The 11104-nt window shown below is 39.2% G+C and overlaps 1 protein-coding gene across 1 annotated transcript; it reads left to right on the top strand.

Moving 5' to 3' along the window:
• The first annotated feature begins 4097 nt into the window (after positions 1–4097).
• On the top strand, positions 4098–8183 carry LOC105030077 (zinc finger protein 501-like). Its single transcript, XM_010903737.3, has 2 exons — positions 4098–4578; positions 6787–8183. The coding sequence occupies exons 1-2, from the start codon at positions 4326–4328 to the stop codon at positions 7884–7886; spliced, it is 1353 nt and encodes a 450-aa protein (XP_010902039.1). The 5' UTR covers positions 4098–4325; the 3' UTR covers positions 7887–8183.
• The last annotated feature ends 2921 nt before the right edge of the window (positions 8184–11104 follow it).

The raw sequence follows: 11104 nt of genomic DNA, 5'->3' as shown, positions 1-11104 counted from the left end.
GATCACAACCTTTACTGTACATTGTGTAATTCATTGGGAACAAAACAACATAACAATGGCCAATGGAAACCAAAATCACCAACCAATTGAGGGCTGGATTAAAATTCACAACGAAAATCAAAGTAAACACTGTTCCATTTCATCATGGCAACTGTGTATGGCCCCCACGTGCCTGTATGTACTCCTGACAACGTCTGGGAATGCTCCTGATGACACAGTGGATGGTGTCCTGGGGGATCTCCTCCCAATGGAAGGAAGGAACCCAGGGTCCACTGCACCAATGTTAGGTCTGACGATGGGTCTGAGGATTTCATCCTGGTACCTAATAGCAGTCAGGGTACCGTTGGCTAGCACGTGGAGGCATATCCGACCCTCCAAGGATATGCCTCCCCAGACCATCACTGACCCACGGCCAAACCACTTGTAGCAGCCTTTCCACCAGGTGGAAACTTCAGGTCACTGAGGACTGGCCAACGTGTTCAGTGTTTTGATGCTTCAAAAATCCAAGTGCTGAATTTCTTTGTTTGCTGTGTCCATTTGTTAACAGAATAGTTTGTCCATTACATGCATCCAGGCAGGATTATAATACACGGTCTCCTAACGAACATTATTCTACTTGTGTTCTTTCTGGTAGACTCACCGTGCACACTCCTGACACATGAACACAGGAAAAACCGCTGAGACAAAACCCTGTTGCTGTGAGCTCACCTATATACAAATGCTACTTTGCTCAGTACACCCTCTGGTGTTCACACATACATGCAAACCATAAATATTTTTTTATTTGATTAGATTCAACTTCACTGTCATTGAACAAGTACAGTACAATGAAATGCAGTTAGCATCCAACCAGAAAGGCAAATAGAAGAGGGCAGAAATGTACTATTAAGTATAATGTGTGTTACAGGTGTGACATAGATGTGCAATGTATAGATATGCAATGTATAGATGCCCAATGAAGGCAAATGCAGAACAAATGGCAAATCTACATTTGCAATGAAGGCAAATAGAGGAGGGCAGAAAAATTACAAGTTTTAAGTGGAATGAATGGATGTACATTGTGGCGCAGTTGGTCAGATCTCGATTGTGCAGCGTTGGAAGTTCACAAGGATCCTGGAAGCCCCCTGCTCAGTGTGAACCTGCTCTCTGTCAAGAGAACGGGGCGCCAACGGCAGACCTGCCGATTCTGGTGTTCGAATGCCAATCGAGCGGGACGGTGCTGGGCTGTGAGCACAGGTCCCACTAGAGGACATGGGGCCCTCATGCCATCCTTATGGAGTATGTTTCTGACAGTTTGGTCAGAAACATGCACACCATCTGCCTGCTGGAGGTCATTTTGTAGGGCTCTGGCAGTGCTCCTTCTGTTCCTCCTTGCACAAAGGTGCAGATACCGATCCTGCTGCTGGGTTGATGTCCTTCTACGGCCCTGTCCGGCTCTCCTCGTGTAACGGCCCGTCTCCTGTTATATCCTCCATGCTCTTGAGACTGTACTGGGAGACACAGCAAACCTTCTTGCGACGGCACATATGGTTGTGCCATCCTGGAGGAGCTGGACTACCTGTGCAACCTCAATGGGCTGCAGGTACCACCTCATGCTACCAGTAGTGACTAGGACACTAGCAAAATACAAAACTAGATAAGAATCAATCAGGAAAGATAAGGAGAGAGCACTTGTCTGTGGCCACCACCTGCAAAACCATTCCCTTTCTGGGGGTTATCTTGTTGTTGCCACTCCAGTGCACCTGTTGTCACTTTAATTTTTACCAAAACAGGTGACATTGATTCACAATCGCTTCTGCTTCCTAACTGGATAGATTGATAACCTTGAAGTTTAATTGACTTGGTGTTATACTGTGATTATTGCGTGTTCCCTTAATTCTTTTGAGCAGTGTATATAATACACTGACTCAGTGTTAATATGTCAATTATACACTGACTGTGTAAATATGTATATAAGACACTGAGTCTGTAAATATGTGTATAAAACACTGACTCAGTGTAGTATGTATATAAGACACCGACTCAGTGTTGTATGTATATAAGACACCGACTCAGTGTAGTATATATATAAGACACCGACTCAGTGTAGTATGTATATAAGACACCGACTCAGTGCAGTATGTATATAAGACACCGACTCAGTGTAGTATGTATATAAGACACCGACTCAGTGTAGTATGTATATAAGACACCGACTCAGTGTATTATGTATATAAGACACCGACTCAGTGTAGTATGTATATAAGACACCGACTCATGTTGAGACTTTCCAGCTACTATTATTTTTGTAATTGCTGCCAACTTCTTTCCCTCTGACATTGTCAGAACCTTCAAGTAAACGCTGAGTTTTGTGGTTTTCCTCGTGTCCTAAACATGTGACCGTTACCAGAAGAAACAAACATGATACATACACATGCACTAAATATTGAAGACCATTCTGGTCTGCCTTTCAAAAGAAATAACACTTTATGACAAACATGCTTGTTAATGTTAAAGTCTCATTCATCAGTAGAAACAATCCAATCATTTATACTAACAAACTGAATCTAGAAAAAGTGATTTATCATAGGATGGCATGACAGTTTTGCACCGGTAGGATATAGTTGATAAGGATAACGGGTTATTGTGCTGATTTGACTATATATGGCTAAAATGACTTGAAAATCTAAGATTATTTATATATGGACAAAATGTATTTAAGATCTATGATTTTTTTTTCTTAGATCGAAGTAAGCATTGGTGCTATAGTGTTACATGTTGATTTCCAAAATTATTAATTTGTTTTGCTCCAAAGAAGAAAGGAATTGACATACCACCTCGTGTTATATTGGATGTATATGGCTGCCACGGGAACTGACATACCACCTCGTGTTATATTGGATGTATATGGCTGCCACGGGAATTGTCTCTCTTTGATGATGTAACTGCTGACAACAGCAGTGTGGTGAATTCTGAACTGTACAGAAACATCTTGTCTGCCCAGATACAAACACGCCTTTAAACTCAAGATGGCTACTTCATTGAAAATGATGTTGGTCCTTCCAATTGTTTTTTTGTGTGTTTATTTTCAATCAGTTGGCACAATTTCAAGTGTTTTCACCGTGTCATTATGGGATATTGTGTGCAGGTCATAAATCAAGTCTATAACATAACAATGTGGAGAAATTGCAAGGGTCTGAATTCTTATATCAAAAATGGTTGCTGTACATTTCATTTAAATGTCAGTCAATTTAGAAGGAACAGTAATATTTTAAATACAATTTTAGTCATTTGGCAAATGCTCTTATACAGAGCAACATGCAGGAGAAGTTAGGGTTAACAGATTTGCTGAAGGGCAGAACATATTTTCCACCTTGCTAGTTTGGTGTACCTCTCTACCACTCTGCTTCCTGAATTAACAACTGAGTTGACATCATGATATCTATCATGTTACTTCCAGACAGAACAGTGTCTCTCATTCTCTTATCTATGAAACTGACTTAACTATTATTTCAACTTGAGTTGAGTGGTTGTCACACTGGCGATCTCACACCCCATGCATCTATTGTCATATTTAAAACATTTATTCTGTATAGCTCAGTGCAATTAAACAAGACTATTGAAATATCATTTGTAGTATAAGGCAGTTGAAAATACAATGTTTCCATGTTAATTACTTTTTTGTCATCCATTTAGGGAAGAAAAGGTTCTTATCTTGATGGTAAAATTTATAATTCATTAAACATAACCATCATATTTGTAATAGTATGATGTACTCAAACATTATAATTTAAATAATCATTAATTTTTATATTTATTTCTAAATCTCAAAATATCCATATTGGTAACTTTTTTATACTGCTTCACTGTGTGAATCATGTCCTTAAAGGCATTCTTTTCCACAGTGTGGAACAAAACTGTTTAACTATACTGTGTATTTGGTAACAGCGTCCGTACATATAAATATGGTCAGAAAGGGAAGGTAGACAGTAAATCTTCAACTGTCTTACCCACTGCTATCACTAGAAGGCGATGTGGGTCTTTCATTTAATGTTGCTGAAGTGTGACGTATAATCAAGGGGACGGGACGGTTCAACATACTCTGCTGGGGAGGCAGCCATATCCGTCGAGTGTGAGCTAAAGTAGGGAAAAAAGGGGGGAAAAAGCAGCTCTTTAGAGGCTTTTGTGTATGTTAACCGCTGTTCTAAACGCACGTTTTCCCATCTCGCCAACTATCCAATTCAGTGTATTATTTTTTTTACATTTGGCTGTTGTTATTAGTCAGCTAACTGGCTGTATGAGTTAGTAATAGCTTAGTCGCTAAGGATAGCAAGGTGCTAACATCCATGACCATGAGCTCTGTTCACTCCTATCCACCTGTTAAAGAAGAGGAGGTTTGCCTGACGGAGAAAGAGGGTATGTGGTTGAATATTGTAGTTAAAGAAGAAGATAAAGAGGTGACCGTTACAGAGGGAGAAAAGAGAGATGCCGCGGAGAGAGAAGAGGAAGCCGCCAATGAAGTGAAGGGAGGTGAGATCACTGTCACGTTGAAAGAAGAGGACGAGGACGATGCTGAGGAGCAAGATCTAATAAACGCGGGTAAGTAATGACGAGTTTTCCATGCAAAAGTCAACACGAGGGTCCACGTTTTTCGAATTGAAACCAGTTAACTTTTACTAATATATATCTTTGAAAACCTATTTGCTCCGGAAGATCTGTACATGTCATTGTTCTCCCACCGCACAAGGTTAAACATTCTGGTATTCCCGAAAGTAAAAATTTGTCAGCAGCTGATTTAGCGGGAGCTACAGTGTCTATACAAATTCTACACCATCTTTTCATATTGTCGTGTCAGTTCCTCAGTTTCATGCTTAGAAATTGTAGTAATTTCTCCCCACCATACTATACACTTTTTTGAAGTGTGTCTTTTGGCAGTATTTTCAGTTGTCTGAGATAGGACTCAAACAGTTTTGCTCAAATTTGACACTAGGTGTGACAATATTCGACCACTCTTCTGTACAAAATGTTCAAGCCATGTAAAGTTCCTTCAGGAAAAGTTGTGGACAGTCATGCAACACTTCTGATTGTTTTGATTGGCTCATTCAAGGACCTTTTTAAACTTTGTTGACCTTTTTAAACTTCTGTCCCAGTTTCTGCTTTCTTGCTAGGGCATCTATTTTGCCATCTATCATCACATGATCAAGACAGACCTTTGTCAACACCTTCCACCTTTTAGTAGCCATCTTGACTGTAATCCAAGGGATTTTGCATCTGGACACTGTTTTCAGAATTCCTCTGTACTTTGCTACATCCATTCGGCCTCTATCTTTCCAGGCCCTGATGCTGAGAAGCATCCCCTTCCACCACCGTGCTTCACAGTAGGGATGGTTTTCTCAGTTTAGTGTGCATTGTCAGGTGTGAACAAATCCTAATTTAAATGCATGTCTGACTACTTTCTATAGGCACTGTAGAAATGTAAATGGTAGTGTAGAACTTCCATTCTTTCCATCTGGTCCTAAAACAGGTCTGATTCTGTTTGTTCTGGACTCCAGGGAAGTGACATGATGTACAATATTATCTCCTTTACATTATTAACTTTTGATGATTAAGAGTTTACATGATTTACTGATTAAGTCTGAGTTTTAAAAGAAAATCAACACAATCGTTTGTAATATTATTTTGTAGTTTAAGCGCTAATTTTAATGTGAGACATTAATGGCAACTTCAGGAGCATAACAGCATAATCTATTAAATGTCTTTATCGATCTCAAACTACTAATATAATTATAAAACCCGCAGGAACACAGTAAACAGATCAGGTTGTAAATATAAATATTCAAATGAAGCAGCATGCTGGGGTACACATTGCAAACAGAACAACACTACAAACAAAATACTACAAACTGTTAGCTGAATGCAAAACAACACCTCAAACTGTTAGCTGAAAGCAAAACTACATGGGAAACACATTTATAATATACCACAGCAGAATGTCATTGCAAGAAACACTGCAATATCCCAATCAGCATTGGCAGTCTTAACAGTCAGCATATGGTAAAATGTATGCCCTTTTTCTTTAATCAGTCTGTGAACAAAGTATGAAAGGAACACATGCTTGGCTTTATTTCCAAATAATAGCATTTTAGCATTTCTTTCACAAATTGCATCACATCCAAATAATTCACAAGTATCTTACTTGCATTGAGAAATTCTGCTAAGGCCCTTATAGATTTTTACAAGACATAAATGGAGTTATAATATCGATTGTTGCATTTGTGAAACAAATCCCATTGGATTAGATGTGCCACAAATGCCAAAGTGTTAGTATTTGGAAACAGTGTTGGCTGTCAAATCGTATCCCATAGACTGGTCACAGAGGGACATTGATGTTCCATTTTGTCATTTGTGTGAACTGTGCTTTTAAGGCCTAGCAGGGCCTGGTTAAGAAATGTGTGTAAAGCCTTACTGCTCATTTACCTCAAGCTCCTCAGCTGCGTGGTGGCTTTGCGTCTGTGTCGGGTCGGGCTTGGTGGTGGATAGGCGTCTCGTGTTTTTAAATGCATTTACTCCAATGCCATGTTATAATGTATTGTGTGTATTTTATATTAGTGTTAGGAAAAATATTGCATGCAAGGTGTTATTTTCATCTCTCATCTCTGAATGGAAAAGGATAATTTAGTTTTTCCAAAATGTCTTTAATCTGACATCGACATATTAGCTGGTGATGTAACAGATGACAAATTGAAAAAAATTGTAACACGACCCAGGTCATAAATTAACCAGCTGTCTGACTGTTTTTCCACACAGGAGATAGACTTAACTATCCTGGATCCTCTGAAGGGTCTCAACAATATCAAGATCCTGACAAATCAGAACACCGCACAAAACACCAGGCGAAACCCACAGGAAAGAAGAAACCTCACCACTGCTCTGACTGCGGAAAGAATTTCACCTCTAAAACAGAACTTAAAATCCACCGGAGAAGCCATACAGGAGAGAAACCTTATGGCTGCCCTCATTGTAAAATGAGTTTCTCTAGATCACAGTCACTGAAATCGCACTTGACAATTCACACAGGAGAGAAACCCTATAGTTGCCCTCAGTGCGAAATGAGTTTCTCTAGATCACAGTCATTGAAATCTCACCTGAGAATTCACACAGGAGAAAAACCTTATGGCTGTGATCAATGTGGGAAGAGGTTTGTTACATTAGGCCAGTTGAATTTACACCTGAGAATTCACACAGGAGAAAAGCCTTGTAGCTGTGATGTTTGTGGGAAGAGCTTCACTCAGTCAACACACCTAACTACACACAAACGAACCCACACTGGAGAGAAACCATACCACTGTTCTGACTGTGACAAGCGCTTTGCTACCTCAACTCAGCTGACAGAACACCAGAGAACACACACAGGAGAGAAGCCTTGTAGATGTGATATTTGTGGAAAGAGATTCACTCAGTCAATTCACCTGACTATACACAAGAGAACCCACACAGGAGAGAAAGCGTACAACTGTTCTGATTGTAACAAGCGCTTTGTTACCTCAACTAAACTAATAAAACATCAGAGAACACACACAGGAGAGAAACCTTACAGCTGTGATCAGTGTGGAAGGAGGTTCACTCAGGTTGGTTACCTTACTACACACAAGCAAATACACAGTGGAGAGAGGCCTTTTCTTTGTTCTGACTGTGGGAAGAGTTTTGTTAGGTCAGCACATTTAAGAGTTCACCAGAGAACCCACACTGGAGAGAAACCTTATAGTTGTAGTCAGTGTGGGAAGAGTTACTCTGACTCAAGGGTTCTGATAAACCATCAGAAAGTACACTCTGTGGATCTCCAGAGTGTGGAAGGTTCTCCAACACCAGACCTGGGTAGTGAAGGTAGTGAACACATTGTGAAGTGATCCCTAACACGTGGCCTGACTAGCACAAAGACATTTTACAATGAAGGTTGATAGAATAAAGATGGTATATGTCTGTATTATGTTGCGTAGGAACAAGTGAAATTCCAGATTGTAAACATATTGAAACAGTGATTAGTAGTAATAAGCAAGATGTCTACATTTTGCTGTAGCTTGGTGGTAGTTATAAAATAGCTGTAATGTCTCAGTTGTTACATTTTGCAGTTTTGTGGTCTAGCTAGCTAGCTAATAATAATAATAATTTATTATTATTATGGGTTCCTATTTGTCCTGTTTCTCAAATTTTTTTTTGCATATTCCATTTTCCCTGAGGCACTATCTTGCTCAAGGATGGAACAACAGATTTTTAACTTTCTGTTGGAAGTTATATGTAATTTACTTTCAACATGTTTTCTAAGTATATTTAATTAAGCTTAGTGTAGCTTAACTCCTTCCAGTGGTAACTGGTAGCTTGGTAAACTATTTTCGGAGTGTCATTAACTAACTTTAACTAGCTTTAATGTACAACCCCATATCCAAATAAGTTGGGACGTTGTGTACAATGCAAATAAAAACAGAATGCAATGATGAAATTGTTTTACTATATTTAATTGAAAATAGTTCAAAGACAGCATTTGAAATGTGGAAAGTGAGAAATGTTATTGTTTTTGGAAAAAACATTTAAAATTGTAAATTTTATGCCAGCAACATGTTTCAAACAGGACAGGGGCATGTTTACCAGTGTTGCATCACCTCTTTTAACAATACTTAGTATGCTGAGCTGGGAACTGAGGAGTCTAATTGCTGTAGTTTTTAATGAAATGTCATTCATGCTTGAAATAGGATTACAGCTCAGGGGTCTCCTTTGTTGTATTTTTCATTTCATAATGCGTTAAATGTTAAGTTTAGCACCCAGACACTTTTACTACGGAGCCATGCTTTTGTAATACATGCAGAATGTGGTTTGGCATTGTCCTGCTGAAATAAGCAAGGCCTTCCCTGAAAAAGATGTCTGGATGCAGCATATCTTGGTCCAAAACCTGAATTTATTGATCAGCATTAATGGTGCCTTCACATATGTGCAAGTCACCTGTGCGTTATGCACTAATGCACCCCCATACCATCACAGATGCTGGCTTGAACTGTGCCCAGATAACAAGCCAGATGGTCCTCTTTAGCTCGGTAGACGCGGCGCCCATGGACCTCGTTCTGGATCTTGTTTATATCTGGTTTCTTCTTTGATTGGCACAGTTTTAACTTACATTTGTGGATGCAGTGACATACTGTGGTCACAGATAATGGTTTTCTGAAGTGTTCCTGAGCCCATACAGTGATGTCCACTACAGAATTGTGTCTGTTTTTAATGCAGTGCCGTCTGAGGGCCCGAAGATCATGACTATCCAATATTGGTTTTTGGCCTTGTCCATTGCATACAGAGATTTCTCCGGATTCTCTGAATCTTTTAATGATATTATGTACTGTCGATGATAATATCCCCAAACTCTTTGCAGTTTTACATTGAGAAACATTATTCTTAAATTGTTGCACTATTTGCCTGCACAGTCTTTAACAGAGTGATGAATCCCTCCCCATCTTTACTTCTGAAAGACTCATCCTCTCTTGGATGCTTTTTTCATACCCAATCATGTTACTGACCTCGTGCCAATTAACCTAATTAGTTGTGAGATGTTCCACCAGATTTTCTTTTGCATTACACAACTTTTCCAGTCTTTTGTTGCCTCTGTCCCAGCTTTTTTGAATCGTGTTGCTAGAATAAAATTCAAAGTGGGCCTAATATTTTTCATGAAACGATTTCTCAGTTTCAACATTTGCTATGTTGTCTTTGTACTATTTTCTATTGAATATTGGTGTTAAATGATTTACACATCATTGCATTCTGTTTTTCTTTCCATTTTACACAGCGTCCTAAACTTTTTCGACAAAGGGTCATAGCTTAACGCCTTAATTAGTAATTGGTAGCTTGGAATAGTTTCCCCCACACTGACAATGTGTGACATATTATACTACAAACATTAGTATAATAAGTGTATTCATACTATGTCATCCATCCACAAGGACAAAGACAAGGCACATCTAGCTTCCCTAACTAACCCAGCTAGTCCTTCCTTCAATTTGCATAATTGCTATGGACAGACAGGCACTGCTATCAGGGTCAACTGTACTGAATTTGTACTCAAACAGAAGGATGTTATTGGCTGAATTTGTACTCGTCAAACAGAAGGATGTTATTGGCTGAACTTGTAGTCTACACACCTGAGGTGAGAAAAAAATCCACTTCCTGGTTAATATTAGCCAACTACCAGTACACTGCTAACACGATTTCTTCAAACCAGGTGATTCTATGTTAGCTTGTCTCACTTTTTACCTAACTAACAATACACAGCTAACACACCCACTAGCTAATTTTAACCAACTAACATTACACAGTAACTTCAAACTACAGCAAGAGAGAAGAGGGAATCAGGTGTTTTTTCAGTTTTACTTGATTTTCTACATATGTCTTTGAATATAGCCCCAAAACCTGAAGCAGGATTTCACCTGTGTCATTAAGCTTTTTCGTCCTAGCACATGTTAATTGAAATAAAGCACCGGTTGGAGAAGCAGATAGTAATGTGTAAAAGAGTTGCTACAAACCATGTTAGTCTATAAGCAAGGGGACATCAGGGGGCTTTTATCACAATATGTATCACTAATTAGGTGTACTGATTAATGGCTGAAAGACAGTACTATGTTGGGCTGAAAGGACAGTACTATGTTTGGATCAAAGGACAGTACTATGTTTGGATCAAAGGACAGTACTATGTTTGGCTGAAAGGACAGTTCTATGTTTGGCTGAAAGGACAGTTCTATGTTTGGCTGAAAGGACAGTTCTATGTTTGGCTGAAAGGACAGTTCTATGTTTGGCTGAAAGGACAGTTCTATGTTTGGCTGAAAGGACAGTACTATGTTTGGATCAAAGGACAGTACTATGTTTGGATCAAAGGACAGTACTATGTTTGGCTAATAGGACAGTACTATGTTTGGCTAATAGGACAGTACTATGTTTGGCTAATAGGACAGTAGATGTACTATGATTTTCTGTTTGTCTCTTTTTGTTTGTGCCAACACATTGTGAATGGCTCTTTTCTAGCACGGCTTACACTGTCTGAACCTTGTTTTGACCAGTCCATTGTAGAAGAGCTGTTGGCTGTTACCTGCAT

Source organism: Esox lucius, chromosome 9 (assembly GCF_011004845.1).
Source record: "Esox lucius isolate fEsoLuc1 chromosome 9, fEsoLuc1.pri, whole genome shotgun sequence".
Taxonomy (NCBI): domain Eukaryota; kingdom Metazoa; phylum Chordata; class Actinopteri; order Esociformes; family Esocidae; genus Esox; species Esox lucius.
This window is presented reverse-complemented; position numbering and strand designations above follow the sequence as displayed.

What these genes read in the sequence shown, in the direction of transcription:
- LOC105030077 (XM_010903737.3), top strand. Translation starts at nt 4,326, where the DNA reads ATGACCATGAGCTCTGTTCACTCCTATCCACCTGTTAAAGAAGAGGAG. An exon ending in GCAAGATCTAATAAACGCGG is followed by an intron (nt 4,579 to 6,786) that starts GTAAGTAATGAC and finishes TTTTCCACACAG; the next exon opens with GAGATAGACTTAACTATCCT.